This window comes from Callithrix jacchus, chromosome 18 (assembly GCF_049354715.1).
Source record: "Callithrix jacchus isolate 240 chromosome 18, calJac240_pri, whole genome shotgun sequence".
NCBI lineage: Eukaryota > Metazoa > Chordata > Mammalia > Primates > Cebidae > Callithrix > Callithrix jacchus.
The window spans coordinates 16,964,743-16,991,780 of NC_133519.1; the positions used below are offsets into that span (position 1 = coordinate 16,964,743).

Consider the following 27,038-nt stretch of genomic DNA (forward strand, 5'->3'; position numbering starts at 1 on the left):
GTGTGGTCAGGGAAGGAGCTGGGCTTACCTGTAAATTTCACTTTCCCATATAGATCATGTATCTGAGGGGCCAATCCCAGCCGGAAGAGGAAGAGACTAGGAGGAAATGCAAGGCATTGGAAGGCACTGGGGCTTATTCATTTCAACACTCTGCCCATGATGGGTTTGAAGGAGATACTATGGGGACCTGGAGATGAAGACCACTCAGCATGTGCCCTCAAGTCACCACCAACCCACAGAAATATGACCTTAAATCAGCCCAAGGAAAATGCTGCAGAAGGTAAATAAGATGGTGTTGGGGGTCTGGGGGGACTGGAAAGCCTTCACAGAGAAGGCCAAATTGCAGTAACAGGTCACTCAGTGGAAACAGAGGACAGGAAGGGCACAGCAAGCAGATACCTGCTGAGCTAAGGCACAGGGGCACAAAAGGACATGGGAAGTGAAGTCAGAAAGAGATGACATGGTGAACACAAAGAACTGGCAGTCACTGTGATTTAGCCAACTGGTTGCTGATGGCAGGCTCTAAGTAGGACCAAAGAGCCTATGCCGTTCACACTAAGCGGCTGGCATGTATTGCTCTCAGTAGGTCCTGTTCTGATTCCTTTATGCCCAGTCACAAGCTGAAGGCCCCACCTTGATACCTTCCTGCCTCTGCTATCCTGCCTGCCCTACCCCTTCACCCACACAGGCCATACATAACTGCGCTCACAGACATGCACAAAAATCTAAACACAATTCTGTAAATCGGAAAGCTCACTCTCCTGAGCAGTGCTCCCTGTGGTCTACCCTTCATCCTTCTTGCTGTGTTTGTTCTGTTGATTGTTGCTCACATCCACCCAGAGGAGCCTGGATGATAAAATTTTAGGTTTCTCACCTGAGAGCATGGATGCAGTAGACTACCCGGGGCATATTCTTTTTGTCATAGATGTCCGTGGTCTCTGGGAAGAAGGTCTAGAGGGGAAACCAGCCAGTTACTGTCATTGGGAACCTTTAAGCAGCACCAGATACGGAGAGGGGGTGCCAAGTAATGGGTCTTCCTCTCCAACCTGAGGTGTGTGCTCCCTTGTTACCTGGGGTGTCTAGGTCAGTCTCCCCCAACCATTTCAAGTCAGCCTAGTATAAAAGAAAGGCACTGGGATGCATACTAAGCCAAGGCTCAGCCACAGAACACAGTCCTAGGGTGCCCTGGATTGACCAAACACCAGATAGAGCTATCAAGGTTACGAGATATAAGCCATCTCCTCCAAAAACAGTAACTACAAAGCTAGGCCCCCAGCTGTCTTCCAGATGTCTACAGTGAGCCTGCATGCTTCACTTTAGACTCTTGCCAGAAAGGTGGTTTGCTGGAGAGCTGGCCTATTCCCATGGAGGGCCCATTGAAGCATATATTGTCAAGGACCACAAAAGTGTCGGGCTGTTATCCCTGTCTCCAAGCCAGCGGCTTCTGACCAATGAGAGCCCTTCGAAGAACGGAGTGGCACCAGGTATGGCTTCTCAATGCACCTGACAACGGTAATGAGGCCTAACCTCAATATATCTTGGTTACATTTAGGTTCACAATAATGAACCAAATCTAGACACCTAGAGTGTTCCAGTCCCACTGAAGACACATGACCTCTATTGCTTCTGCCTCCCATGAAAGTGTCTTTTTTTACTGCTGTTTCCTGTCTTATAGTTCCTTTCTGCAGCAAAGAAAAACAAAGCAGAAAGAAACCATACATTGCAGAATCCTATCATGCCTTCATTTGTATAACTCTTCACAATTCACAAAGGGAGTTCACACAGACCACATGATCCTCCTGGCAACAGTGTTAGGTAGACAGGGCAAGACTCACTAAACCTATTTTACAGATGAGTAGTAAACTGAGGTTCAAAGAGTAAAACCATGTGTCCAGCTTTGGTTTTGGGCCTGGGCTGCTAACCTGAAGTCGTCTACTACCTAGAGATGTGTATACCCTTGCTTCAAACTGTGAACTTTGGTGGAGGCAGGGCTGGCCAACATGAGCATGACATAGGAGGCCCCCACTGCGTAATGGGAACCATGCCACTCAGGCCAGGGAAACTTCACCTCCTTTCGTCCATAGGGAAGAGGAGGCAGAGAAAAAATAACTTGGTTCAAAGACACATAGCCCCAAGGAACTGTTCTCTTAGATTGAGTTAGTTTAAAAGACACATGGAAATAGGGCTAAAGGGCCCAGGGAGATAAAGCATGGGATTGTGGGGGGTGGCTGGTAAGGAGTAAAGATGAATACCAATCTTCAGGCCCAATATTACCGAAGGCAGACCGATGTGGGCTATTGCAGACAGCCAAAAGTTGATGTTGTCTGTGTGACGGAAATGTAAGCCAGTTGCCTGAGAGGGAAAGAAAAAGAAAATCTATTTCCACAGTTCTCAGCACTCCATATGGGTAAAGCTCAGACCACAGCTTAAAGATTCAGGAGAGAAGGGCAGAGGGGAACCAGAGGACCCCATGCTATGGATTTTCCAACCCCACCAGGACAGAGAAATAACCCCCACTTTTATCCAGATTTGGACAATAAGTTATATGGTCACCCTACCCTCACAGCTTTGAGGTGAAGGGATAGTTTGAGAGAAAGAAGGTAGAAGGTGGGGTCCAATCCTCCCACCTGGTACCGCAGCTGCTCCACATCATAGATTTTCTTCAAGGGAACCACGGAGGGTGCAAAACAGTGGCCCAGCTTGGCCAGCAGCACTCCATTCCGAAGGCTCTCCTCCAGCTCCACTGGGGAAGGAAGCTCCTCCTTCAGGCAGGCCTCCATCCAGCTATGAACATGAGATCACCTTCTCACGAACTCTGGTAGACCACAGGGATTTATTCTAACTATAGAACTTCCCTCTCTCCCACCTTTCAAGTGGTTCCTGACCCTCCTCTGCCTCCTATTCTGGCCCTACCCCTAATTCCCCTCTCTGCCCATTGTCTGGCTCTTCCCACCTTCTCCCAGGCTGCTCCAAATATCTGGATTATTCAACCCTCAGTCCCACCCACCTTAGGAAATCTTCCTTGACAGATCCTGAACCTGTCTATCTTCAGTGAGGCTTAACTGTTACACAGGTTCTCACTCAGTCTAGTTACATCGTTGACTGTTAAACCAAATTGTATCTGCTCACTTCTTTCATTCTGCATTGTTGTCTGAGAACCTGGGTGCAGAAAGGTCATGTCTGCCTAAATGATCTACGTGGCTCATAACCCAGGTTTAATGATGATGGGAGTAGTGGGGCTGATGGAAGGGGAGCTGCACAAAGGGACAGAAAGATCACAGCTCTTGGAGTTCGAAGGCCTGCTTTCCACATTATCTCCCCTACTTTACCTCTGTGAGCCTCAGTTGCACAATTTGCAAAATGAGGACAATGCCACCTGTACTTCCTTCAGTGGGCAGCTGCCAGGATCAAATGAGCTAATGAATGTGAAAACACTTTGAATATAAATGTAAAGTATTATTATTGCTGATGGTTGTATGAGGAAGAGATTAAAGTCTCCTCGGAGAGAATCTCCAAACTTCCCTATATATTGGGGTCTAATTGGAAAGTATCCATTTCCAAACAGAGAGCCAGTCACATTGTTTCATACCTTCCCTGCCTTAGACACCTGATTTTTCCTGATTGCCTCATCCTACCGACTTCCCTTAAGAACATTAAGAGTATCCTGTTGATTAAAAGCAAAGAATTAAGTATGCATCCTGCTTTTCCTGCACGGATTGAATTTTAGGGTAACCAAATAGTCCTAAGATGATGAGAAAAAGTTATTTGGAATTCAGCTAGTAAATACGGAAGAAATGACAGAACTCAAAAATAGTCATTTTGCACCCTTGGTAAAATAATAAATTCTGATGTGGACCAACAATGAATGAAGAAAGCATTAGATGAAAAGTTAATGGGAAATTTTATGATGTGTAAATCACGTTGGTTTCACCTAAACTCCCAGATTGAACTTACCATCACTGAAAGTGGAACAAGCAGACACTGTCTTTCTATGAGATGTGATATGGAACACGTATCTTACATATGTTATATATCACATATTTTAGATACACGCATTCCAGTATATAGGAGTAAAAGGATGTGAGTGGGGGAAAAAACCCAACACCAACACTAATGAAGACTTGTCAAAAATGTTTTTTTGTTTTTGTTTTTATGAGACGATGTCTCACTTTTTCGACCAGACTGGAGTGTAGTGGCATGATCTCAGATCACTGCAACCTCTGCCTCCTGGGTTCAAGTGATTCTCCTGTCTTAGCCTCCCGAGTAGCTGGGATTACAGGCATGCACCACAGTGCCCAGATAATTTTTGTATTTTTTTGTAGAGACAGGGTTTTACCATGTTGGCCAGGCTGGGCTCAAACTCCTGACCTCAGGTGATCCATCTACCTCAGCCTCCCAAAGTGCTGGGATTAAAGGCATGAGCCACTGCACCCATCCAGATTTTTGTTGGCTTTAAAAAAATTTTTTTTGGCCGGGCGCGGTGGCTCACACCTGGAACCCCAGCACTTTGGGAGGCCGAGGGAGGTGGATCACGAGGTCAAGAGATCAAGACCATCCTGGTCAACATGGTGAAACCCTGTCTCTACTAAAAATACAAAAAAAATTAGCTGGGCACGGTGGTGCATGCCTGTAATCCCAGCTACTAGGGAGGCTGAGGCAGGAGAATTGCCTGAACCCAGGAGGCGGAGGTTGCGGTGAGCCGAGATCACGCCATTGCACTAGAGCCTGGGTAACAAGAGTGAAACTCCGTCTCAAAATAAATAAATAAATAAAATGTATTTATTTATTTATTTATTTTGAGGCAGAGTCTCATTCTATCACCAGGCGCAGGCTGGAGTGCAGTGGCGCAATCTTGGCTCATTGCAGCCTCCTTGACCTCCCAGGTTCAAGCAATCCTCCTTCCTCAGCCCCCCAAGTAGCTGGGACTATGGGTGCATGCCACCATGCCTGGCTAATTTTTGTATTTTTTATAGAGATGGGGTTTCGCCATGTTGCTTGTCAAAAATGTTGAACCTAAATCTAATTAAGCCAACATTCATTTATAGGAAATACAGAGTATAGAGGAACAAGCTGAATGACATAAAAAAGCAATTAGATAACAATCTCTTAAAAAAAAAGAAGAGAAAAAAGACAAAATGTAGAATATTCTTTAGGAAAAATGACACTTTTTTTCCCAGCAAGTCAATAATATAACGAACTGAAATGGGGAGATGGGCTGCTCGAGATTATATAAGACTTAAGACACATACAAGCAGATGTAATTAGTGAGCTTTTTGGATCATTATTTGAATAAGATAACTGTAAAAACAGGTTTTTTTTTTTTAAAGACAAGCAAAAAAATTTGAAAGTGGCCTGGGTATTGATCTTCCAAGGATTAACTAAAGCTACTATAATGGCATTGTGGTTATATAAGCAAACGTCCGCTTATTTTAGAGAGATGTATTGCATATATAGAGATAAAAGGATGTGACTGAGATTTGCTTAAAAAAAAAAAAAATTAAAGGCCAGGGCACAGTGGCTCACACCTGTAATCCCAGCACTTTGGGAGGCCTAGGCGGGAGGATCAGCTGAGGTCAGGAGTCCAAGATAGCCTGGCCAATGTGGTAAAATCCTGTCTCTACTAAAAATAAAAACTTAGCCAGGCATGGTGGCATGTGCCTGTAGTCCCAGCTTCTCGGGAGGCTGAAGCAGAAGAATCGCTTGTACTTGGGAGGCGGAGGTTGCAGTGAGCCAATCACACCACTGTACTCCAGCCTGGGCAACAGAGTGAGGCTCCATCTCAAAAAAAAAAAAAAAAAAAAAATTAAAAAGCTATTTCAACTTGCCCTTTCCCACAGCATGGACTCTTGATCTGTTGCATTTACTTTGGGGGCAGATGCCTAGGGTGGGGGGTGGTGGAAAGGGAGATCAGAAAGAGTCCATCTTCATGGACTCTGCTCACCGCTTGGCTTCCTCCAGCCGGCACAGGTATTGATAGGCAACGTTCTGCCGCCTCTGCTCATCCATCTCCTCAGCTGTGAGGCGTTCATCTGAGGAGTTAAATGGGATAGGGTCAATGAAGAGAACATCAGAGGGGCCTTAGCATTGAAGCTTTTTCTTAACAGACTTGCTTAGGCAACCCTGCTCAGAGACCTGAAGCATCTCCCATGTGTCCCTCCTTTTCTTCCCAGGATATCCTTTAACAGGTGACCTCCTCCTGTAGTGGAGGCATTTCTCTTTCCTCTGCAGCTATCCTCCTGTCCTCTTCCTCCCTAAGACAACTCATGGCCCTTCCCTCAGTACCTCCCAGCTGGGACATCCAGAGCCTTCCTTGGCTTGAAACTTAACTCCTTTTCTTACCCCTAATTAGACTGACTTCTCCAAGAAGTAGACCTGTGTCATCCTTGTTGGTTACCCACTCAGAGGTGAGGTACTAGAACCAACAAGGATTGACTGATTCATTCATTCATCAATACCTCCTTTATGTCAGGCACTGGACTAGCAGACCCCGCCCCTGACTCTTTTTTTTTCCAGGAACACATGCACTTTATTGAACATCATTGTAGAAAAGTATGTGAGGATAAAGGGCTGATACAGGACTTGGCTCAGGGCAGGACAAGGAATGGAAGGTGGAGTACGTGGGAAACAGGAGTAGACCCCTACTCTTAAGAAATGTAGAGATAGGCCGGGCGCGGTGGCTCAAGCCTGTAATCCCAGCACTTTCGGAGGTGGAGGCGGGTGGATCATGAGGTCAAGAGATCGAGACCATCCTGGTCAACATGGTGAAACCCCGTCTCTACTAAAAATACAAAAATTAGCTGGGCATGGTGGCACGTGCCTGTAATCCCAGCTACTCAGGAGGCTGAGGCAGGAGAATTGCCTGAACCCAGGAGGCGGAGGTTGTGGTGAGCCGAGATCACGCCATTGCACTCCAGCCTGGGTAACAAGAGTGAAACTCCGTCTCAAAAAAAAAAAGAAATTTAGAGATAAAGGCCTGCATGGTGGCTCATGCCTGCAATCCCAGCACTTGTGGAGGCTGAGGCAGGTAGATCACTTGAGCCCAGGAGTTTGAGACCATGCTGGGCAACATGGTGAGACCCTGTCTTGACAAAAAATACAAAAATTAGCCTAGCGTAATGATGCACGTCTGTAGTCCCAGCTATTTGGGATGGGGCTGAGGTGGGAAGATCACCTGAGCCCAAGAGGTCCAGGCTGCAGTCAGCCATGATCATGCCACTGCACTCCAGCCTGGATAACAGAGGTATTAGTGGTTTTTTGTTTTGTTTTGTTTTTGAAACAGGGTGTCACTCTGTTGTCCGGGCTGGAGTGCAGTAGTGCGATCACAGCTCACTGCAGCCTTGACCTCCTGGGCTCAGGTGATCCTCCCACCTCAGCCCCCAATCCCCAAATAGCTGGGACCACAGATGCGTACCACCACGTCTGACTCATTCTTGTATTTTTTGTTGCAACTGGGTCTTGCCATGTTGCGCAGGCTGGTCTCAAACTCCTGGGCTCAAGTGATCCTCCTACCTTGGCCTCCTAAAGTGCTGGGATTATAGACATGAACCACAGTACCCAGCCAAAGATTATTATTAGAAGAGAAAGGCTGGGCGTGGTGGCTCAAGCCTGTAATCCCAACACTTTGGGAGGCCGAGGCAGGTGGATCACAAGGTCAAGATATCGAGACCATCCTGGTCAACATGGTGAAACCCCATCTCTACTAAAAATACAAAAAATCAGCTGGGCATGGTGGCACGTGCCTATAATCTCAGTTACTCAGGAGGCGAGGCAGGAGAATTGCCTGAACCCAGGAGGCGGAGGTTGCGGTGAGCCGAGATGGCGCCATTGCACTCCAGCCTGGGTAACAAGAGCGAAACTCCGTCTCAAAAAAAAAAAAAGAAGAGAAAAACATGTAAATAAATAAATCTAATGTGATAAGTATGATTATGGCCCATGAATAAAATCGATGGAAGCAGCAGAGGAAGCAAAGGATTCTAGCTATGAACTAGATCTTAAGGAGTAAATAGGCAGAAATATGGGGGAAAGGCAGTCCAACAGAGGGAAAAATGCCATTCACTTCCAAATAAGTGGAAGGATAGATAAAAAACATTTTAAAAGATCACAAACGTACCTTCACAACGCTTTTGGGTATAGGTCACTTGAGGAGGAAAATAATCTTCAAGCTAAATATAAATGCAGAATACTGATTCTCAAACTCAAGAATAGAGAATCCCTCAAGTGAGACAGCCCTCCTAATTTGCCTTAGTCATAGCCTCCCTTAATTCTCCTTTCTCTCCTCTCTCTATTCTCCTTGAGAAACACAATACAAAATCAAACAGAAAGAGTAAGAGAAAGCTACACACAGTTAGAAAATGAACTCAAGGGCTTAAAAAAAGGCAGAGCTTAACCAATCTGACTTTGACTCAGCACTTACTGTCATTCCCAGTCTTTATTCTATTTACTTATATTGCATATTCTGCAATATGATTTAGGGAAGGGCAGGGCTTATTTGAATGAGCAGTTGAGTAAATTAAAACACAGGCACACGCGCACACACGCCCCACCACATACAGATTTGAAAACACTGGCCAACCACAGGAAAGCCATCGGTTCCTCCAAGGGAGTGTACAAGGAACAAGTGTTGGTTGTTAAGCATGGAAAATAAACCAGTAAGTGAATGACATCACCTCAGAGTTATGAGCTGAGGACTGCGGGCCATGGGAGGGATTTTGTACAAATACATGCTGTCTCAAAAAAAATAAAAAACAAAAAACAGTTTTCCTGTCCTTCTCAGGTCTGGAACTAGTTTTCCTTTAACAGAAGAGTGGACATGGAGTTTGCTTTTTGAATCCTAATGGAGAGGAAGGGAGGGGTGGAAGAAGGAGCAGATTGTGACTTTCATTCGGAAAATCAGATAGAAACTTTCTGCCCCTCCCTTCCTTCCAACTCCAGTCTCTCTCTTTCTAAAACAGTGTTTTTTTGAAAGTGTGGCCCAGGGACTACTTCCCTCGCATTCACCTGAGGTGAGGGAAGAAGCTCAGCGGTGTTTGTTGTAAATGCAGATTATGGGCCCCAATCCGGACCTTCTGGAACAGCAGCTCTGGGATAGGTCCCAGGAATCTGCATTTCAAACGAGCTTCCCGGGTAATTTCAGCCCCTAAGTTTGAGAGGCATTGTCTGAAAGCGGCATCACAAAACCGAAGAGTCCCCCAGATCCTTTAGGCGTCTTGTGCCGTGGCAGCGCTGGGCAAGTACGGTAGCCAGCAGTAACTGCTGAATTTTAAGGATCATTAGGATCACCTACACTCTCTCGACCTCGGAGCTCCAGAACTTAGAAACAGGGAGAACGTTCTTTGTTAGCTTTACAGAGCAGCACATTCGTCAAGGGGCAATGCGCCACTCATAGTTCCACTCGGGCCCGCGGCGCCCGGGCTGAGGATTCCCGTCCCACTGAGCAGTCCCACCGCCCTCGCCCCTCAGGCTCCACGCCCGACCCACGCCCCAATCTCTCACGGGACGGCCAAGCCCCCGACCAGCCGCACCACTGCGGAACCCTTCTTACGGCACTCACAGGCTGTCCGGCCCGGGACCTCTGCTTTCCTCTCCATGTTCCTCCTTCTTCCAGGTTTGAATCTCCCGCCGTTGGGCCACCGCCCCTCACCGTTGCCACGGCTGGACAGGACACTTCCTGTCCGCACCGCGGAGAATCCTGGGATTTGTAGTTCCGGGCCGCGGAGGCGGGCCACCCAGGTGCTGGAAGAAGAGGAGCCCCGGGCCGGGCCGGCTCCCCTTACAGCAGTTCTTTAGCTTGTTCCTCCCAGACTCTGTCTCTGCTAAACAGTCTTATTCTAGCTGCTGCCCCTGCCATTGCCTCTGTCATTTCCACCAGTATTCCCATTAACCCCTACTCTGCTTCCTGTATTCCCGGGTCCAGCTAACTGTGGGCCTACTTGGCGCTATCCACTAAGATAGGTGATGCGAATGCAGAGATGTATAAGCGCAGGCAATGCTCTTAAAAAGTTTGCTATTCTGGCACGAGTGATGGACGTATAGTGAAATAAATGAGAGGCTGGTGATGCACAGAGGGAGGGGGTCATTGCTGTGGTTAAGAGCAGCGAAAGGCAGAGAAAACTTCCTAGTGGAAGTGACAGCTGATTTGGGTTGAGAAGCGAAAGAGAATTGATCAGATTGCAGAAGAGAGGCGGTGCATTCAGTGGAACCAGAGTGTGCAAGAACAAGGAGGTGAGTTTGGGAAGCTAAACTAGGTTCAGCTTTAGAGAAGAGCAAAGCTCAATCAGGGAGAGGCTGGAAGGGAGCCTGGAGGCACAGGGCCAGATCCAGTAGCTCCTTGGGCACCATGCTAGAGCCCTGGCATGGGGTCTGGTGAGCAGTCACCAGCCAAGAACTTGACTTTATACATAAGTCAAAGCCAGATGTGTCTTTTAAAAAGAGCCATCTTACAGTGGGGAATTGAAAGGGGGTGAGGCTAGGGACAGAGACCAGTTGGAAGGCTACTGCAGTAGCACAGAAGCGGGATAATAAGAACCTGAAGTAGGCACAGGGCCAGGTGCGGTGGCTCACACCTGTAATCGCAGCACTTTGGGAGGCCGAGGCAGGTGGATCACCTGAGGTCAGGAGTTCGAGACCAGCCAGGCCAACATGATAAAACCCCATCACTAGTAAAAATACAAATATTAACCGGGCATGGTGGTGCATGCCTATAATCCCAGCTTCTCCGGAGGCTGATGCAGGAGAATCACTTGAACCTGGGAGGCAGAGGTTGCAGTGAGATGAGACTGTGCCATTGCACTCCAGCCTGGGTGACAGAGTGAGACTCCATCTAAAAAAAAAAGAGCCTGAACTAATAAAAAATAATTATGACTGGGTGTGGTGGCTCATGCCTATAATCCAAGCACTTTGGAGGCCAAGGTGGGTGGATCACCTGAGGTCGGGAGTTCAAGACCAGCCTGACCAACAAGGTGAAACCCCGTCTTAAAAAAAAAAAAAATTACTGGCCATGTAAAAAATTATTATGATGCCGGGCACAGTGGCTCACACCTGTAATCCCAGCACTTTGGGAGGCCGAGGCGGGTGGATCACGAGGTCAAGAGATCGAGAACATCCTGGTCAACATGGTGAAACCCCGTCTCTACTAAAAATACAAAAAAAATTAGCTGGGCATGGTGGCACATGCCTGTAATCCCAGCTACTCAGTAGGCTGAGGCATGAGAATTGCCTGAATTTAGGAGGCGGAGGTTGCAGTGAGCCGAGATCCCGCCATTGCACTCCAGCCTGGGTAACGAGCGAAACTCCGTTTCAAAAAATAATAATAAATAAATTATTATTATTATTATGACACCAACAACTATGCTGAAAAAAGTATGATCTGATAGGTTTCCCCATCTTGTATTTCTCCCTTCCCCTTTCCCCACACTCCATGCAAGCAACCAGACAGTGGGCTAGGCTTGTAACTTGGGCAGGTAGGAGAGGAGAATGTGAAGGAACAGAAAACAGAAATCCATACATAGCCTTCAGAGGAACAGAAGAGACTCAGGGGCTGAGAAAAAACTAGGAAAAGTATGGTTTGAAGAGAGTGGATGGCCCCCTGAAGACCCGGGGGATTCCCCTTACCTCACATCAGCTGTGGGAAATACAGTCTAGATGTTGGTGGCTCCTGGCAACTGGGGTCCCATTCTCTGCTTCCTGGAAGGGACCCTAGGTTTACAGGACCCTGAGAAAGAACAGTTGCATAATGAGCCAGGCAGATAATAGACAGCTTACAGAAATTCCCGACCTAGACAGAAGGAAGTATCTGAATGAATTACTCCCCTCTTCTGCTTGGTCTCTGGGCTTGAAAGGGCCAGGTAAATGGGAAGAAAGAAGGTGTCAGTGGATACCTTTGTGAACAGTTGGCTGAGGACCAGATGAGCCTCACCTTGGCATCACGTACCTCCTCCTACTTAGACTCCAGCCTGGGGAAAAGGAGGGGCAAACCCCCAAGCAGATTCACCTTGTTTCCATCATCCCAGTGGAATCAGGGCTTGAAACAGAGTTGAGTAGAGATGAATTTCCTCCACACCAGAGTTATGGATGAACACAAATATAGTGTTTACTATATGATGGGTACTATATTTAGCATCATCTTATAAGAACTGTCTTATTTAATCTTTACAATACAGATTAGAAACTGAGGCTTAGAAAGGTCACACAGCTAATAACTGGTAGAGACTAGAGTTAAATCCACCTCCTGGGTTCAAGCAATTCTCCTACCTCAGCCTCCCAAGCAGCTGGGATTATAGGTCCCCACCACCACACCTGGCTAGTTTTTTTTTTGTGTTTTTAGTAGAGATGGGGTTTTACCATGTTGGTCAGGCTGGTCTCGAACTCCAGACCTTGGGTGATCCACGTGCCTCAGCCTCCCAAAGTGCTGGATTATAGGCATGAGCCACCAGGCTTGGCCCAAGGCTTGGTTGAGTTCTTAACCACTATATATTATACCACCTCCAAGGCATGAGACTGCAGTGCAAAGGGTATACTAAGCATAGAGGAGAATTTCAAAGGTAGAATCAATAGGCTGAGATTGAGAGCCAGAGAAGGAGTCAAGAATGGCTCCTTAGTTTCTGGTTTAGAGACTGGCTTGTTGGCCTACTATTAACTCTGAGACCACAGGCAGGGTAGAGTTAGGAAAATGTGAGTTTCACTTTGAGAAATCACATCTACAGGTATACATTTAGAGATGTAACACCGTCCGTCAGCGGTGTTAAAATCACAGGAGTGAGTGAAATGTTCTTGGAAGAGTATATAAAGAAGAGAAAATAGCAAAGGGTAGCATGTTGGGAGACACTAGTATTTAAAAGGTAGACAGCCCAACAGAGGAGATGGAAAGAGAATTTTCAGAGAAGAAAATAGAGAGCCAGGAGACAGAACATGATGGAAGCCAAGTGAAAAGAGTGCAAGGATGTGGTGGATACAGAAAGGAATCAAACAGGAAAATGATTCAGAAATGATCACTGGGTAACTGGGAGGTCACTGGAGCCTTGGTGAGAACAGTTTCAGTCCCTGCCCTCTCCCTAAATCATCCTCCCTCCTTAAGGGAAGCCTGCTGAGTGAAGGACAAACCGAGCTGCATATTTGGCCCTGACCAGGCTGTGGTAGCATCTTAAAGGCCCAGCTGTGGGCAGAAGCTGCAGACAGCTGGGTTAGCCTGCCTTGGGCATGGGCACTGTTGGAACTCAGGACACACCACCCCCAAAATATGACTGTAGGAAACTGGAATGTGCCACCTCAAAATGCACTTCTTTGGCATATTTGAGCAGGTTGTTCTGAGAAACTGCAGACACAGGAGTAGCTCTGAAAAGTTGTCTTCATATAAAGAAATTGATACCTGTAAAGGAAATCTACATTAGTAAAGTATCTGTATCAGGAAGAGGGCTGCTCTGAGAGAACTTTTGTTTGTCCTAGCTGGACAACCTCTGTTCACCATGCTCTTCCTTCCCTCACGTTCTGATAACTTGGATCAGCACCACCGCCCAGATGCTCCAACCCCTATTCCTTTCTATAGCTTGGGATGTTATGTAAATGTCAATCATCTGACCTTTCTTCAAGTCTCATGTGTTGTGGGGCTCCTGTGTATCTGCACATACAGCCATGAACCTCATAACAACATTTTGGTCAACGACAAACCGCATGTACAATGATGGTCCCATAAGATTTTAATAAACCTGCTGGTCGCGGTGGCTCTCGCCTATAATCCCAGCACTTTGGGCGGCCGAGGTGGGTGGATCACGAGGTCAAGAGATCGAGACCATGCTGGTCAACAAGGTGAAACACCATGTCTACTAAAAATACAAAAATTAGCTGGGCATGGTGGTGCGCACCTGTAGTCCCAGCTACTCGGGAGGCTGAGGCAGGAGAATTGCTTGAACCCAGGAGGCGAAGGTTGCGGTGAGGTGAAATCGTGCCATTGCAGTCCAGTCTGGGTAACAACAGCTAAAACTCCATATCAAAAAAAAAGATTTTAATAGACCTAAAATATTCCTATCAGCTAGTGATGTGGTAGCCACCCAGTGTCTTAGTACAATGCCTCACTCATGTGCTTGAGGTGATGCTGGTGTAAACAGACCTACCATGCTGCAGTCATATATACATGTACCGTAACGTCCTAGCCTGGATGCGGTCGGTGGCTTATGCCTGTAATCCTAGCACTTTGGAGGCTGATGCAGGAGGATTTTTTTGAGCCCAGGAGTTCAAGGCCAACCCTGGCAACATAGTGAGACCCTGTCTCCACAAAAAAATTTAAAAATTAGCTGGGCTTGGTGGCACACGCTTGTAGTCCAACTAGTCAGGAGGCTAAGTTGGGAGGTTTACCTGAGCCTGGGGGGTCGAGGCTGCAGTGAGTTGTGACTGCACCACTGTACTCCAGCCTGAGGGCAGAAAGAGACTCTATCTCAAAAAACAAAAAACAAGAACATAAACAAAAAACAATCATATCCTAGGCCCTCGCATTCACTCACCACTCACTCACTCACTTGCCCAGAGCAACTTCTGGCTCTGCAAGCTCCATTCATGGTAAGTGCCCTATACAGGTGTACCATTTTAAATCTCCCCCCCTTTTTATTTTTATTTTTTGACAGAGTCTCTCTCTGTCACCCAGACTGGAGTGCAGTGGTGTGAACTTGGCTTACTGCGGCCTCCACCTTCTGGGTTCAAGCAGTTCTCCTACCTCAACCTCCCAAGTAGCTGGGATTACAGGTGTGTGCGACCACACATGGCTACTCTTTTTTATTGTTAGTAGAGACAGGGTTTCACCATGTTGGCCAGGCTGGTCTTGAACTCCTGGCCTCAAGTGATCCACCTGCCTCAGCTTCTCAGAGTCCTGGGATTACAGACATGAGCCACTGTGCCCCACTTAAATATCCTATACCATATCTTTAGGGTGCTTTTTCTGTTTAGATATGCTTAGATACACAAATATTATTGCATGACATTTGGTGACAATTTTCTTTTTCTTTTTCTTTTTTTTTTTGAGATGGAGTCTTGTTCTGTTGCCCAGGCTGGAGTGCAATGGCACGATCTCGGCTCACTGCAATCTCCACCTTCCGGGTTCAAGCAATTCTCCTGCCTCAGCCTCCTGAGTAGCTGGGATTACAGGTGCCCACCACCACATCCAGCTAATTTTTGTAGTTTTAGTAGAGATGGGGTTTCGCCATGTTGGCCCGGCTGGTTTCAAACTCCTGACCTCAGGTGATCTGCCTGCCTCGGCCTCCCAAAGTGCTGGGTTTACAGCTGTGAGCCACTGCACCCCGCCTTGGTGACAGTTTTCAGGAGAGCAACGTGCTGTATAGGTTTGTGGCCAAGGAACAATAGGCTGTACCAGAGAGCCTGGGTGGGTAGCAGGCTACACCATCTAAGTTTGTGTAAGTACACTTACACAAACTTAGATGTTTGCACAATGACAAAATCACCTAATAATGCATTTCTCAGAACATATCCCTGTTGCTAAGTGAAACATGACTGTAATTAAAATGGTTTTTCTCCTGCTAATCTGTTTTATGTCAATTTCATTTGTAGCTCAGCCAAAGAATCTAGAAGGGTAGAGAGAAGCCATTTTTCACTCCGTCACAGCACCATCTATAGCGCCCAGCACTACACCTGCACATAGCAGGCATTTAGTAAAGGCTGCAGGCCAAATGCAGGTGAGCCCCATCACTTCATAATTTGTTTCTGGCAAAGGCCTCTTACTTAAAAGAGGCCTTTCCCTAGGCAATGAGGGCATTTGCTTTCTGATGCAGGCCACCCTTGGTGAGTTGGGACATTATATTCCCAACATCCTGGGGCCTGCTGTCCTCTCATTAAGCAGAACCCGTAGGTTGTGGATCAGTGGAGTTGGAAAAAGCAGTCTAGGGGGAGTCTCTACTGATCTCCAGGCCTTTCCTGACGGTCAGTCTTTCACCCTGTTCCCAAATGTGAAACCACCACACAGATGCACAGTATGTGTGTGTGTGTGTGTGTGTGTGTGTGTGTGAGAGAGAGAGAGAGAGAATGAGAGAGTGTGTGTGTGTGTGTGTGAGTGTGTGTGTGTGTGTGTGTGTAGAGAGAGAAGAGAGAAACGGTTCACTTCCAGGACAGCTCAAGCCCCATTAAAGCTTGCAATCACAGGACAAGCCAGGTGCAGTCTGTAATCCCAGCACTTTGGGATGCCAAGGTAGGTAGGAGAATCATTTGAGCTCAGGAGTTTGAGACCATCCTGGGCAACATATCAAAACCCCATATATCTACAAAAATCATAATAATAATAATTATCCAGGTGTGGTGGCACATACCTGTAGTCCCAGCTACTTGGGAGGCTGGGGTGGGAGGATCACTTGAGCCCAGAAGGTAGAGGCTGCAGTGAGCTATGATCATGTTACTGCACTCCAGCCTAGATGACAGAGCAAGACTCCATCGCAAAAAAAACCAAAAACTTGCAATCACACAGGGTAGTGGAATGGACCCTAGGCTAATCACCTGAATCAAAAAACCTAGAGCTGGCCGGGTACAGTGGCTCATGCCTGTAATCCTAGCACTTTGGAAGGCCAAGGTGGGCAGGTCCCTGAGGTCAGGAGTTCAAGACCAACCTGGCCAACATGATGAAACTCAGTCTCTACAAAAATGCAAAAATTAGCCAGGTGTGGTGGTGGGTGTCTGTAATCCTAGCTACTCAAAAGGCTGAGGCAGGAGAACCACTTGAATCCAGGAGGCAGAGGTTGCAGTGAGCCAAGATCGTACCACTGCACTCAATCCTGGGCAATAGAGTGAGACTCCGTCTCAAAAACAAAAAACAACAACAAAAAAACCTAGAGTCTAACCCCAGTTACTTGACTGCTCTGTGACCTTAGTCAAGTCACGTCTGCTGTCTGAGGCTTGGTCCCCTCCTCTGTGAAATGAGGGGATGAAGTGGATGATTTCTGAGGCTGTAACTAGTAAGCACCCCTCTGATGCCTTGATTCATTTCTTGAAGTGAGGGACTTGAGGAGGTGCGTCTGCAGCACTACTAAGGTTCAGCACTAAGATACGGTGTCTGAGCTGTCACTCAAATAATTCCCTAGGAGTGGAGGGTGGTACCTGGTTGTCTAGTAACCCCCAGGGCTTTGAGCTAACTGCTAGGGAGGTAACTCAAGCCAGAGGGGCCATTCCAGAGAGCCGGCTTCGGAGAAGACCCAAGGAGGTAAGGCATCCTGCAGTGAGGACCCCCACTCTGGATGGGGGTCATCAGGAATGCTCTGGAGTGGAAGACCTTGAACAGGCAGATTTTCAGGTGTTCTTAGAAGCAGGGGAATTTATTTTAAAAGACACTGCTTTTCTTCTGCCTGCCCCTCCTTTTAAAAAGGGAAAAAAAGGATAAAATGGGAGGGATCAAGAGCCCAGTGCCTGGGTCTTTTCCACTCATTTTCCTGTCTCCTGGGAGGAGAGTTCATGAAAAGCCTTTGCCTTTCAAGGGAAAAGATACTGACAGGATATACAAGCTGATGAGATGCTTGTATTCGGGTTTAAGAGGGCTCTGGAGACCGGAGCAGGAGGCTGGGGGCCTGGAACCAGCCAGCAGACAGAAAGCGGAAAACATGGAGGGAGAGAGCTTCCCCTTGAGCCAGGGAAAGGGCAGCAAATGCAGGTTCTGGCCCGCACCACACTCCTTTTCAGAGAATCCGTCTCTCCTGGAGGTTGGCTCCTTGCCAATTCAGTAGCCTCCTCACCCCAGGGTCCCCAGTGCCTAGTGTGGCTCCTGGCACACAGGAGGGCCTCACTGAGAGTTTGTTCAACTGAACTATATCTTGAGATTAGATAGCAGGAGTACCTCGATGATGAGTTGGGTGGGTGTCTGTGGAGCCACAATGTGGAGGAGAGGCCCTGCATATGCAGTCACTTCATCTATTTATGTGTGTGTGTGTGTGTGTGTATGTGTTTTGAGACAGAGTTTCACTCTTGTTGCCCAGGCTGGAGTGCAATGGCACGATCTCAGCTCACTGCAACCTCTGCCCCTGGATTCAAACAATTCTTCTGCCTCAGCTTCCCAAGTATCTAGGATTACAGGCATGTGCCACCATGCCTGGCTAATTTTTTTTTTTTTTTTTGAGACGGAGTTTCACTCTTGTTATCCAGGCTGGAGTGCAATGGTGCGATCTCGGCTTACTGCAACCTCCACCTCCTGGGTTCAAGCAATTCTCCTGCCTCAGCCTCCCAAGTAGCTGGGACTACAGGCATGCGCCACCATGCCCAGCTAATTTTTGTATTTTTAGTAGAGATGGGGTTTCACCACCTTGACCTAGATGGTCTCGATCTCTTGACCTTGTGATCCACCCGCCTCGGCCTCCCAAAGTGCTGGGATTATAGGTGTGAGCCACTGCGCCTGGCTCTAATTTTTGTATTTTTAGTAGAGATGGGGTTTTGCCATGTTGACCAGGGTGGTCTCGAACTCCTGACCTCAGGTGATCTGCCCGCCTTGGCCTCTCAAAGTGCTGGGATTACAGGTGTAAGCCACTGTGCCCCGCCTATTTGTTCATTCCAAAAACATTTGTTTTGTAGTAACATATACATAACATACAATTTACCAGTTTATGTTAACATGAGCAGTTCGGTGGCATTAAGTACACTCACGTTATTGTGCAATCAACACAACCATCCATCTCCAGAACTTTTTCATCTCCTTCCATAAACATTGACTGATTATCTACTATGTGCCAGACCCTGCAAGATGCTCCATGTCTAGTAGTGGGGGAGAGACAAGAAAGTCAGCAACTCTGACCCAGTGTGATAAGTGCTATAAAAGACATAGGCGTCAGCTGGGCGTGGTGGCTCATGCCTATAATACCAGCACTTTGGGAGGCTGACGAGGCATGTGGATCACGAGGTCAAGAGATCGAGACCATCCTGGTCAACAAGGTGAAACACCGTCTCTACTAAAAATACAAAAGTTAGCTTGGCATGGTGGTAGCTGCCTGTAGTCCCAGCTACTGGGGAGGCTGAGGCAGGAGAATTGCTTGAACCCAGGAGGCGGAGGTTGTGGTGAGCCAAGATCGCGCCATTGCACTCCAGCCTGGGTAACAAGAGCGAAACTCCGTCTCAAAAAAAAAAAAAAAAAAAGACATAGGCATCAAGTGCCAGTGGAGTTCCCAGTTGGTTGAGAAGAAGGTGCGTTCTGAAGGAAGCTGTTACTTGAGTTGAGTCTTGAAGGAGGACTAGGATTAGTCAGAACATTGGAGTGAGCGTGGATATGGTGCCCAGTGGGACAGAAGAAGCAAAGCGAGTGGTCAGAGAGAAATCCTTGAAACCCTGAGGGTCATGCTAGGGCAGGGGTAGAGCTGAATTGCCCTAAGGAAGTCCTGCTCTAGAGGAAGCCGAGGCTGACATGCTGACCCCTCTGTTCCCCTTTGTCAGCCCTATGTCTTCCCCCAGCCCTGAGGATGTGTCCCAGAGGCCTGAGCCTGAGCCCTCAAGCTCCAATAAGAAAAAGAAGAAAAGAAAGTGGCTGCAGCAAGAAGCCAGAATCCAAGCCCTCACCAGGGCCGGCCATGGCGCCCTTCAGGCTGGCCGGAACCACGAGGCCTTGACCAACTTCCAGAAGGCCTTCCTTCTGGCCTCCAAGGCCCCACGAACCAGGGACACCCCTGTGCTCCAGGCCTGTGCCTTCAACCTGGGGGCTGCCTATGTGGAGATGGGGGACCCAGCCAGAGGCCTCGAGCTGCTCCTACAGGCTCAGCCTGAAGAGGAGGCACAGGGCAGGCGCCATGGCGACCAGTGTTTCAATGTGGCCTTGGCCTACCACGCCCTCGGTGAGCTGCCTCAAGCTTTGGCCTGGTACCACAGGGCCGTGGGCCACTACCAGCCACAGGGTGACCAGGGAGAAGCCTGGGCAAAAATGGGAGCCTGCTACCAGGCTCTGGGACAGCCTGAGCTAGCAGCCCACTGCCTGCAGGAAGCAAGCCAGGCCTATGTCCAAGAGAGGCAGCCGCGGGCTGCAGCCCTGGCACTGGGGGCTGCGGCAGGATGTATGCTGAAGAGTGGGCGGCACGGGGTAGGGGAAGTTGTGCAGATGCTGGAGAAAAGCCGGAGGCTTGCAGAGACGAGCACTGAGAAGACACTGCTGGGTGAGACCTTCAGGCAGGGAGGGTGTGGGATCTGGGGAGACCCAGAGCCTGGCGATACTCTGAGGGCTGGGTTGAGGGGGGCCCTGGAGGAGTGGAGAAGGGCTGGACCAGTACAGGCTTATTTGTATCTGGTCCGGCTACCAGTGACCCTGGCTATGCCCTCTAGGGCACCTCTATAATGATCTAGGCCTGGGCTACTACAAGCTCCAGCTGTTCCCGCTGGCTGTGGAGGCCTTCCTGCAGGCCCTGCCCCTGTGCTCGGTGCCAGGAGAGCAGGCCACAGTGCTAAGAAACCTCGGGATGGCCCACAACGCCCTTGGCAACTATCAGGAAGCTCAGGAATTTCACCAGAAGGCTGCTGACCTGCACGGTGGGTTCCCCGGGGCCAGGGAATGGAACTGGGACCAAGACCTTAGGAAGTAGTTCCAGCAGGGGCCCCAAGGCTTAAGGGTGGATGGCCCTTTGGGAACACTCATGGAGCCTGAAAGCCCAGAAACAGTGGGGGAGAGCTGGGAGTGCAGGAGATAGGACAGCCAGACAGGACAGAGGGTTGTGGGCCCAGAGACCAAGGCCTCAGGTTTGAGAAGGCAGCAGTGGGCAGGGGAAGGGTATTGGCTGGGAGAGGAGGCCTGAAGCGGAGTCCAGCCTCTCCGCTGACTGTGTGACATTCAGGAATCACTTTCACTCTCCGAGCCTCAGTTTCCACACTTACAGAAACAGGACCATTAACACCTGCCTTGCCTGCATCTCAGGTTGTTGCCTGACTCAAACGAGCCAGGTGGAGGTGCTCAGACCAGAACCCAGTGTGGAGGGCTCAGGCCTCTTGGGTACATCTGGAGGTGTGCTGGGGCTGGGCACCGGGCCTCCTGGGAGCTCTGTCTTGGTTGCTGGGGGCTGGGGTCCTGATGTCCCAACAGCCAGAGTCCCCTCTGAGGACGGGGTGGGCTCTGTCATCAGGCTCTGTGGGGCAGCGGTGGGAGCAGGGCCGGAGCTTTGGCAGCCTGGCATTTGCATTGAGCCAGCTGGGGGACCACAAGGCCGCCAGAGACAACTACCTGCATGCCCTGCAGGCTGCCCGCGACTCAGGTAAGGGTGAGGGGGTGGGATGTGACTGGGGCAGTGGGGAAGGCTGAGGGTCCTAGGGGCCGGTGGGGAGGTAGATGGGGGGAAATGAGGGTAGTGAGTGCCTCTGGGGGGCAGGTCAGTGGGGTAGGGAACCATGAAAAGACCTTCCAGGCTGTCTTTCTCAGGGGACATGAAAGGACAGTGGCAGGCCTGTGAGGGTCTGGGGGCTGCTGCAGCCAGGCTGGGACAGTATGACCAGGCCGTGAAGTACTATAAGAAAGCACTGGCCCAGTGTCAGGTGAGATCCTCCATTCCGATTCCACCTCTCCCCTGCTATCCCTGGCTGACATTCCTGCCTTCACTCCTTGTCTTCTACCACCACTCATTCAATCATCAAACATGCACTGGACACAGTGTGCTAGGCCTTGGGATACTATTGTGAGAAAGAATCCATCACTGTCCACAGTTCTGGGCAGGTGGTGGCAGAATCCTGGGAAAGGCATGGGGATGGGTGGAAGAGGGGCAACAAAGCCTCCCTCCCTCCTCCTTTTCCTGTTTCCTTCTTCCCCAGCCCCCAGAGGACCACAAAATCCAGGCATTCCCCATTACCCTATTATCCACCCTCTTCCCAGAAGGAGCCAGATTCTGTGCGAGAACGGCTGGTGGCCAAGCTGGCAGACGCCGTGAGGACGCACTTGGCCCAGGTGGGGCTGGTCCAGACTCACACCCTGGTGAGATGACACCTGAGACAAGGAGATGGGGGTGGAGAGAGGTTACCCAGAGAAGAGGTTGGTGGCGAGCAGAGCCGATGTTCCCTGGGATGCTGCGCGCTTGGCCGCTCATCTGTGTTCATCCGCCCTGAGCCTGTGCATGGGATGTATCACTTTCCAGGGGTGGGACGTGGGTGGGGGGTTGTGGCACGTCTTCAACACAAGGGCTGTTCCAGGGCTTTGGCTGAGCGGTAACAAGCCTTTTGGGTGAAGGCTAGGGGTTGCCATCAAGGATCCTAAGCTTCCTGTGTGATGTGTAGGTGATTAACGTTCTTGACTGCAGTTCCCTAAATGGCCACATGATGGAGATGTGCTCCAGGAAAGTCCCTCTCTGCCGTCTTTAGGTCTCTGGGGTCATTTCTCTGTGGGTCTCCACCGTGTTCCTCCTTCCCGGTCTCTGCTTTAACCTGTTTCTACCTCCAGGTCTCTTTAAACAATTCGTTGTCTCTCCAACCGCGTCCTCCACATTTATTTTTATCTTTATTTTTGTTTATTTTTTTTTTTGAGACGGAGTTTCGCTCTTGTTACCCAGGCTGGAGTGCAATGGCGCGATCTCGGCTTACCGCAACCTCCGCCTTCTGGGTTCGAGCAATTCTCCTGCCTCAGCCTCCCGAGTAGCTGGGACTACAGGCGCGCACCACCGTGCCCAGCTAATTTTTGTATTTTTAGTAGAGACTGGGTTTCACCTTGTTGACCAGAATGGTCTCGATCTCTTGACCTCGTGATCCACCCGCCTCAGCCTCCCAAAGTGCTGGGATCATAGGCATGAGCCACCGCGCCCGGCCCCTCTTTCACATTTTGAGACAACCCCAGAACACCTTTTCCCACTCCAGGAATTGAAATTATACTGTAATATTTTATGTATTTAATAGGTTTTATGCCCTTGCATTTTAAAGACCATATTTAAAGTCACCATATTTAAAATGTGCAAGCAAAATTAAATTAGCCTGCTATAGGCAGAGGATTGGATTGAGGGGTCAGATTACCTGGGTCCTAGCCAATGTCTGCCACCAACTTTCTGTGACTTTCCCATGTGAGTCCCCAGATGGGATGGTGTGGTCGCCAGACTCTGGCCAGGTCTGCTAGTCCCTAAGTCTGAATCCAAGCTTGAGCGTTACTAGCAGGGACCTTAATAGAACAAAGAGCCTCACTCCAGAATTTTATTCTCAGAGACAAGTGGCACAGCCCGAATTGTCTCTATCACATAAGTCTCTGGAGGGAGCAACCACATAGCTGAGATGGCCTTTTTTTTCAGACCTATTCCCTTTACTCACTTTCATTCCCAGATCTCAGCTCCGGGAAGACCCCAGGCTCCAGGTGGGGCCAGCCAAGTGGAGGCGACCTCAGCAAAGACAGGAAGCAGCGCAGCAGGTGCCCAGCACAGGTGAGCGTGGGGCGGTACAGCAAGGATGCGTGCAGCCTCTGCAGGGTGTTGGGTGCTTCGCAGTGGGGTAGGACCCCATGGGTACCCCCAGGGAGGAGGGGACTGGTGTCGCTCTGCCCAGCTGTGCCCTGGTTCCCTGCCCCTACAGATCTTCCAGTGGATGGGAAGATGAAGAGTTTGAAGAGGGCCACCAGGAGAAAAAAGAGGAGAGGTTGGCAAACATTCCCATGAGGGCTGGGCCGGGGAGATTGGAGCATGAGCTGAAGCAGGCTATTCCTGGCAGTGCCTCTCCTAACTGCAAGCGTGGCACTCTCATCCCCACCTGCTTCTTAAGCCCATCCCACCATCCCCCCGCTTCCTGTTGTCTTTTCTCTGAGGCCTGGCACCACCCCTGACCCTGACTGTCCCAGATCACAACTCCCAAACAGCCCTCCCCTGATTTCCGCTTGTCTCTCTTGTATTTTTTTTTTTCTTTTTTTTAGTAGAGACGGGGTTTCACCATGTTGACCAGGATGGTCTCCATCTCTTGACCTTGTGATCCACCCGCCTCGGCCTCCCAAAGTGCTGGGATTACAGGCGTGAGCCACCGCGCCCGGCTCTCTGCTTGTCTCTCAAGGCCCTGGACCATCTTCCCTGAACCTTTCCAGAACTGCTCTCGTGGTTTTCCTAACTTCTAGAACTTTGCATCTTGGAGCACCAAGGTTTTGTTGAAAGCCTACTACATGCCCAACATGGCTCAGGTGCTGTTCTTACTCCACCTGCTACTCACTAGTCTCTTTCCCACAAAAACTTGCAACTCCGGGAGCAGAGTTCCTGTGAACGACTTGTTGAGCTGACCTGAATTCCCTATGTCTCCTTCTCAGTTGTTTCCTTCCAGGCACAGTGAATCATTCCCACCGTTAGCTTCTACGTGCCCCGTGTTCACCAAGCACACGCCCTGTAGAGGGACAGTCCTTGGCAAAGCCTCATGTATAACGAGCAGTGCATCCCCTGACACCGCCCCAACTCCTGGTTCTTCTCCCAGAGCTTTTTTTCCACCATGGCAGTTCTTGCACCAGGTGCACAGAGGCCTGTGATGAATGTGTCTGTCCTTCTCCATCTAGGTCCAGGACCCAGGGCCCATCTTCCATTTGTGGGTCCAGGCCCTCCCAGAGTGGAGAACCCTAGCTTCCTGGTACCCAATGGCCCTCAAGCCAATAGGTGGGTCCTTAGGGGAGAGAAGGAGGCCTGGAGAATAGCAAAGAAAGTAGAAGATGTGACTTGGGATTTTTTTTTTTTTTGAGATGGTGTCTAGCTCTGTCGCCCAGGCTGGAGTGCAGTGGTGCGATCCTGGCTCACTGCAACTTCTATCTCCTGGGTTCAAGTAATTCTCCTGTCTCAGCCTCCTGAGTAGCTGGGTTACAAGTGCCCACCACCACACCCAGCTAATTTTTGTATTTTTAGTAGAGATGGGGTTTCACCATGTTCATCAGGCTGGTCTTGAACTCCTGACCTCATGATCCACCCACCTCAGCCTCCTAAAGTGCTGGGATTATAGGGATTATAGGCATGAGCCACCACGCCCGGCTGCCTTGGGATGATTTTAAAGGAACGTGACCACTGTTGGAGTTGGGGGAAGTGGGGATCTCATGCTTGGGAATATAGGACCCTGAGCCCCACTTTGTCTTTGCCATTGGCAATGCGAACAACCCTCAGCCAGCTCTATGCCCTGCTTCCCGAATGGCCCGATGGTAGGCCCCAGTGAAAGACAGGGTGCTGCAGAATGGGGGGATATGAAGCTTAAGCCGACTCCCTCCTCTGGAGCCCACCAGCAGAGGTAAGGGCCAAATAGGGCAGAGGAAAGCTGAAGCCAGGGCAGGCTGCCTCCTGCTGTCTCCCCAGTCACCCCCAGGCAAGCCCCTCCCTGTCTCCTTCAGGTCATCCACGTGGCTTACAGAAAGCCTCAGCAGGAGCCACCAGAGGAGACCCACGGAGTCAGGCATCTGCACCATCCTGTGACCTCCCCCTGTGGCCACAGCCTTCATCTCTGCAGCACCTGACCACCACACACACACTAGGGGGTCCTGGGGACCAAGCCTCTTCCCAGTTGCTCAACCCCGCAGGGATGTGAAACAATGCATCCAGCGGACTCCTGAGGAGCCTGGCCAAGGGCTTTGCTGGCTCAGCCCTGAGAGGCTCTGTTTGGGATTTTTGGACTCCGTAGGTAAAAGAAAAAAGGAAAATGAATGGCGAATTCCATTTGTTGTTGTGGACCCAAATCTCATGAATGCTAGGGACCTGGCAGTTCCAGAAACTGACTTCGTGGTCAAGTAGCTTTGGAGTCACTGACGGTCTCCAGACCTTCATTTTTGCATATGGAAAATGAGCATATAATACTACAGAAGATACACCTTACCCAACCGATGCACCCCACTTCCTCTGTGAAACACGGGGGATGCTGGACGCAGGCCTGGACTGTAGTCTGTAGCCTGTAGGACAGTTCCTTCTAGAAGCCACAGGAACAGTGATGTGATGTACTGTTTCCCGAGCACTTAGCTCATGCCCCACCCTATTCTAGGGGCTTCACAAGTGTATTCTCCTCTAATCCTCACAACAAATCTATGACGTGCTATTATCATCCCCTTTTGCAAATGAGGAAAAGAGGGCACAATGTGTCAGTAGTCTGCATTCCCAGGACACATAACTAGTACGTAGAGAAGCTGGGACTCAAACCTAGGCAGTGAGCACTTTCTAGAATGCTGTGCAGTTCCACCTCCGCAGCTGAGCCCTCGCTTACTCAGTCAGTTGTGATTTAATACCAAGTGTGTTTATGCCCGTTTTATGTGTTGTTGTGATTTGTAATTTAATTAAATTCTATATACATTGATGAACAGGCCAGGCAGGGTGACTCACCCCTGTAATCCTAGAACTTTGGGAGGCCAGGGTAGGAGGATTGCTTGAGCCCAGGAGTTTGAGACCACCCTGGGCAACATAGTGAGATCTCCATCTCAATGTAAAAGAATATCTTTTTTTTTCAGACGGAGTTTCACTGTTGTTACCCAGACTGGAGTGCAATGGCACGATCTCAGCTCACCACAACCTCCGCCTTCCTGGGTTCAGGCAATTCTCCTGCCTCAGCCTCCCGAGTAGCTGGGATTACAGGCACGCGCCACCATGCCCAGATGATTTTTGTATTTTTAGTAGAGACGGGGTTTCACCATGTTGACCAGGATGGTCTCGATCTCTTGACCTCGTGATCCACCTGCCTCGGCCTCCCAAAGTGCTGGGATTATAGGTGTGAGCCACCGCGCCGGGCCAAGAATATATTTTTTTCTTGAAAAAAAATAAAATAAAATAAATTGATGAACTAAGAGTGGGAAAACAAACAGTTTCTATAAAAACTAAGTTGGATCCTTAGAAGACTCAACTAAGGTAAATTATTTTTTCTTTATCACTTTTATTCCTTTTATTCCAGTGATGGAGAAATAAGGGAGTTTATTTATTTATTTATTGAGACAGGGTCTCGCTCTGTTGCTCAGGCTGGCGTGCAGTGGCACAATCACATCTAACTGCAGCCTCAACCCCTGGGATCAGGTGATCCTCCCACCTCAGCCTCCTGCTAGGATGATAGGTGCTAGGCCAATTTAAAAAAGCCATGCTAGGCTAATTAAAAAAAAAATGTATAGAGCCAGGGTCTCACTATGTTGCCTAGGCTGGTCTCAAACTTCAGGGCTCAAG

At 49.2% G+C, this 27,038-nt stretch overlaps 2 protein-coding genes across 8 annotated transcripts in view; one reads left to right on the plus strand and one right to left on the minus strand.

Moving 5' to 3' along the window:
* IQGAP3 (IQ motif containing GTPase activating protein 3) overlaps window positions 1-9,615 on the minus strand; it is a 45,877-nt gene extending 36,262 nt beyond the window's left edge. For 5 of the 7 annotated variants that reach the window (XM_035279330.3, XM_078355990.1, XM_035279333.3 and 2 more), the window contains exons 1-6: window positions 9,551-9,615; window positions 5,942-6,029; window positions 2,628-2,784; window positions 2,275-2,352; window positions 875-951; window positions 29-96 (exon numbers count right to left, since the gene is read on the minus strand). In XM_035279330.3, coding sequence (XP_035135221.3) covers window positions 29-96; window positions 875-951; window positions 2,275-2,352; window positions 2,628-2,784; window positions 5,942-6,029; window positions 9,551-9,587 — 505 coding nt within the window. In that variant the 5' untranslated portion in view covers window positions 9,588-9,615. Of the gene's footprint in view, window positions 1-28; window positions 97-874; window positions 952-2,274; window positions 2,353-2,627; window positions 2,816-5,941; window positions 6,030-8,997; window positions 9,136-9,550 lie in introns of those variants that run through there. The other 2 variants (XM_078355991.1, XM_035279331.3) reach the window with 2 other exon arrangements.
* Window positions 9,616-19,276: 9,661 nt separating this feature from the next.
* TTC24 (tetratricopeptide repeat domain 24) lies at window positions 19,277-26,187 on the plus strand. Its single transcript, XM_035279708.3, is given in 11 exon segments — window positions 19,277-20,102; window positions 20,269-20,472; window positions 21,060-21,188; window positions 21,353-21,465; window positions 21,800-21,898; window positions 23,224-23,321; window positions 23,470-23,580; window positions 24,185-24,216; window positions 24,219-24,302; window positions 24,425-24,521; window positions 25,238-26,187. Coding segments are annotated over 11 exon segments (1,788 nt in total). The 5' UTR covers window positions 19,277-19,363; the 3' UTR covers window positions 25,320-26,187.
* The last annotated feature ends 851 nt before the right edge of the window (window positions 26,188-27,038 follow it).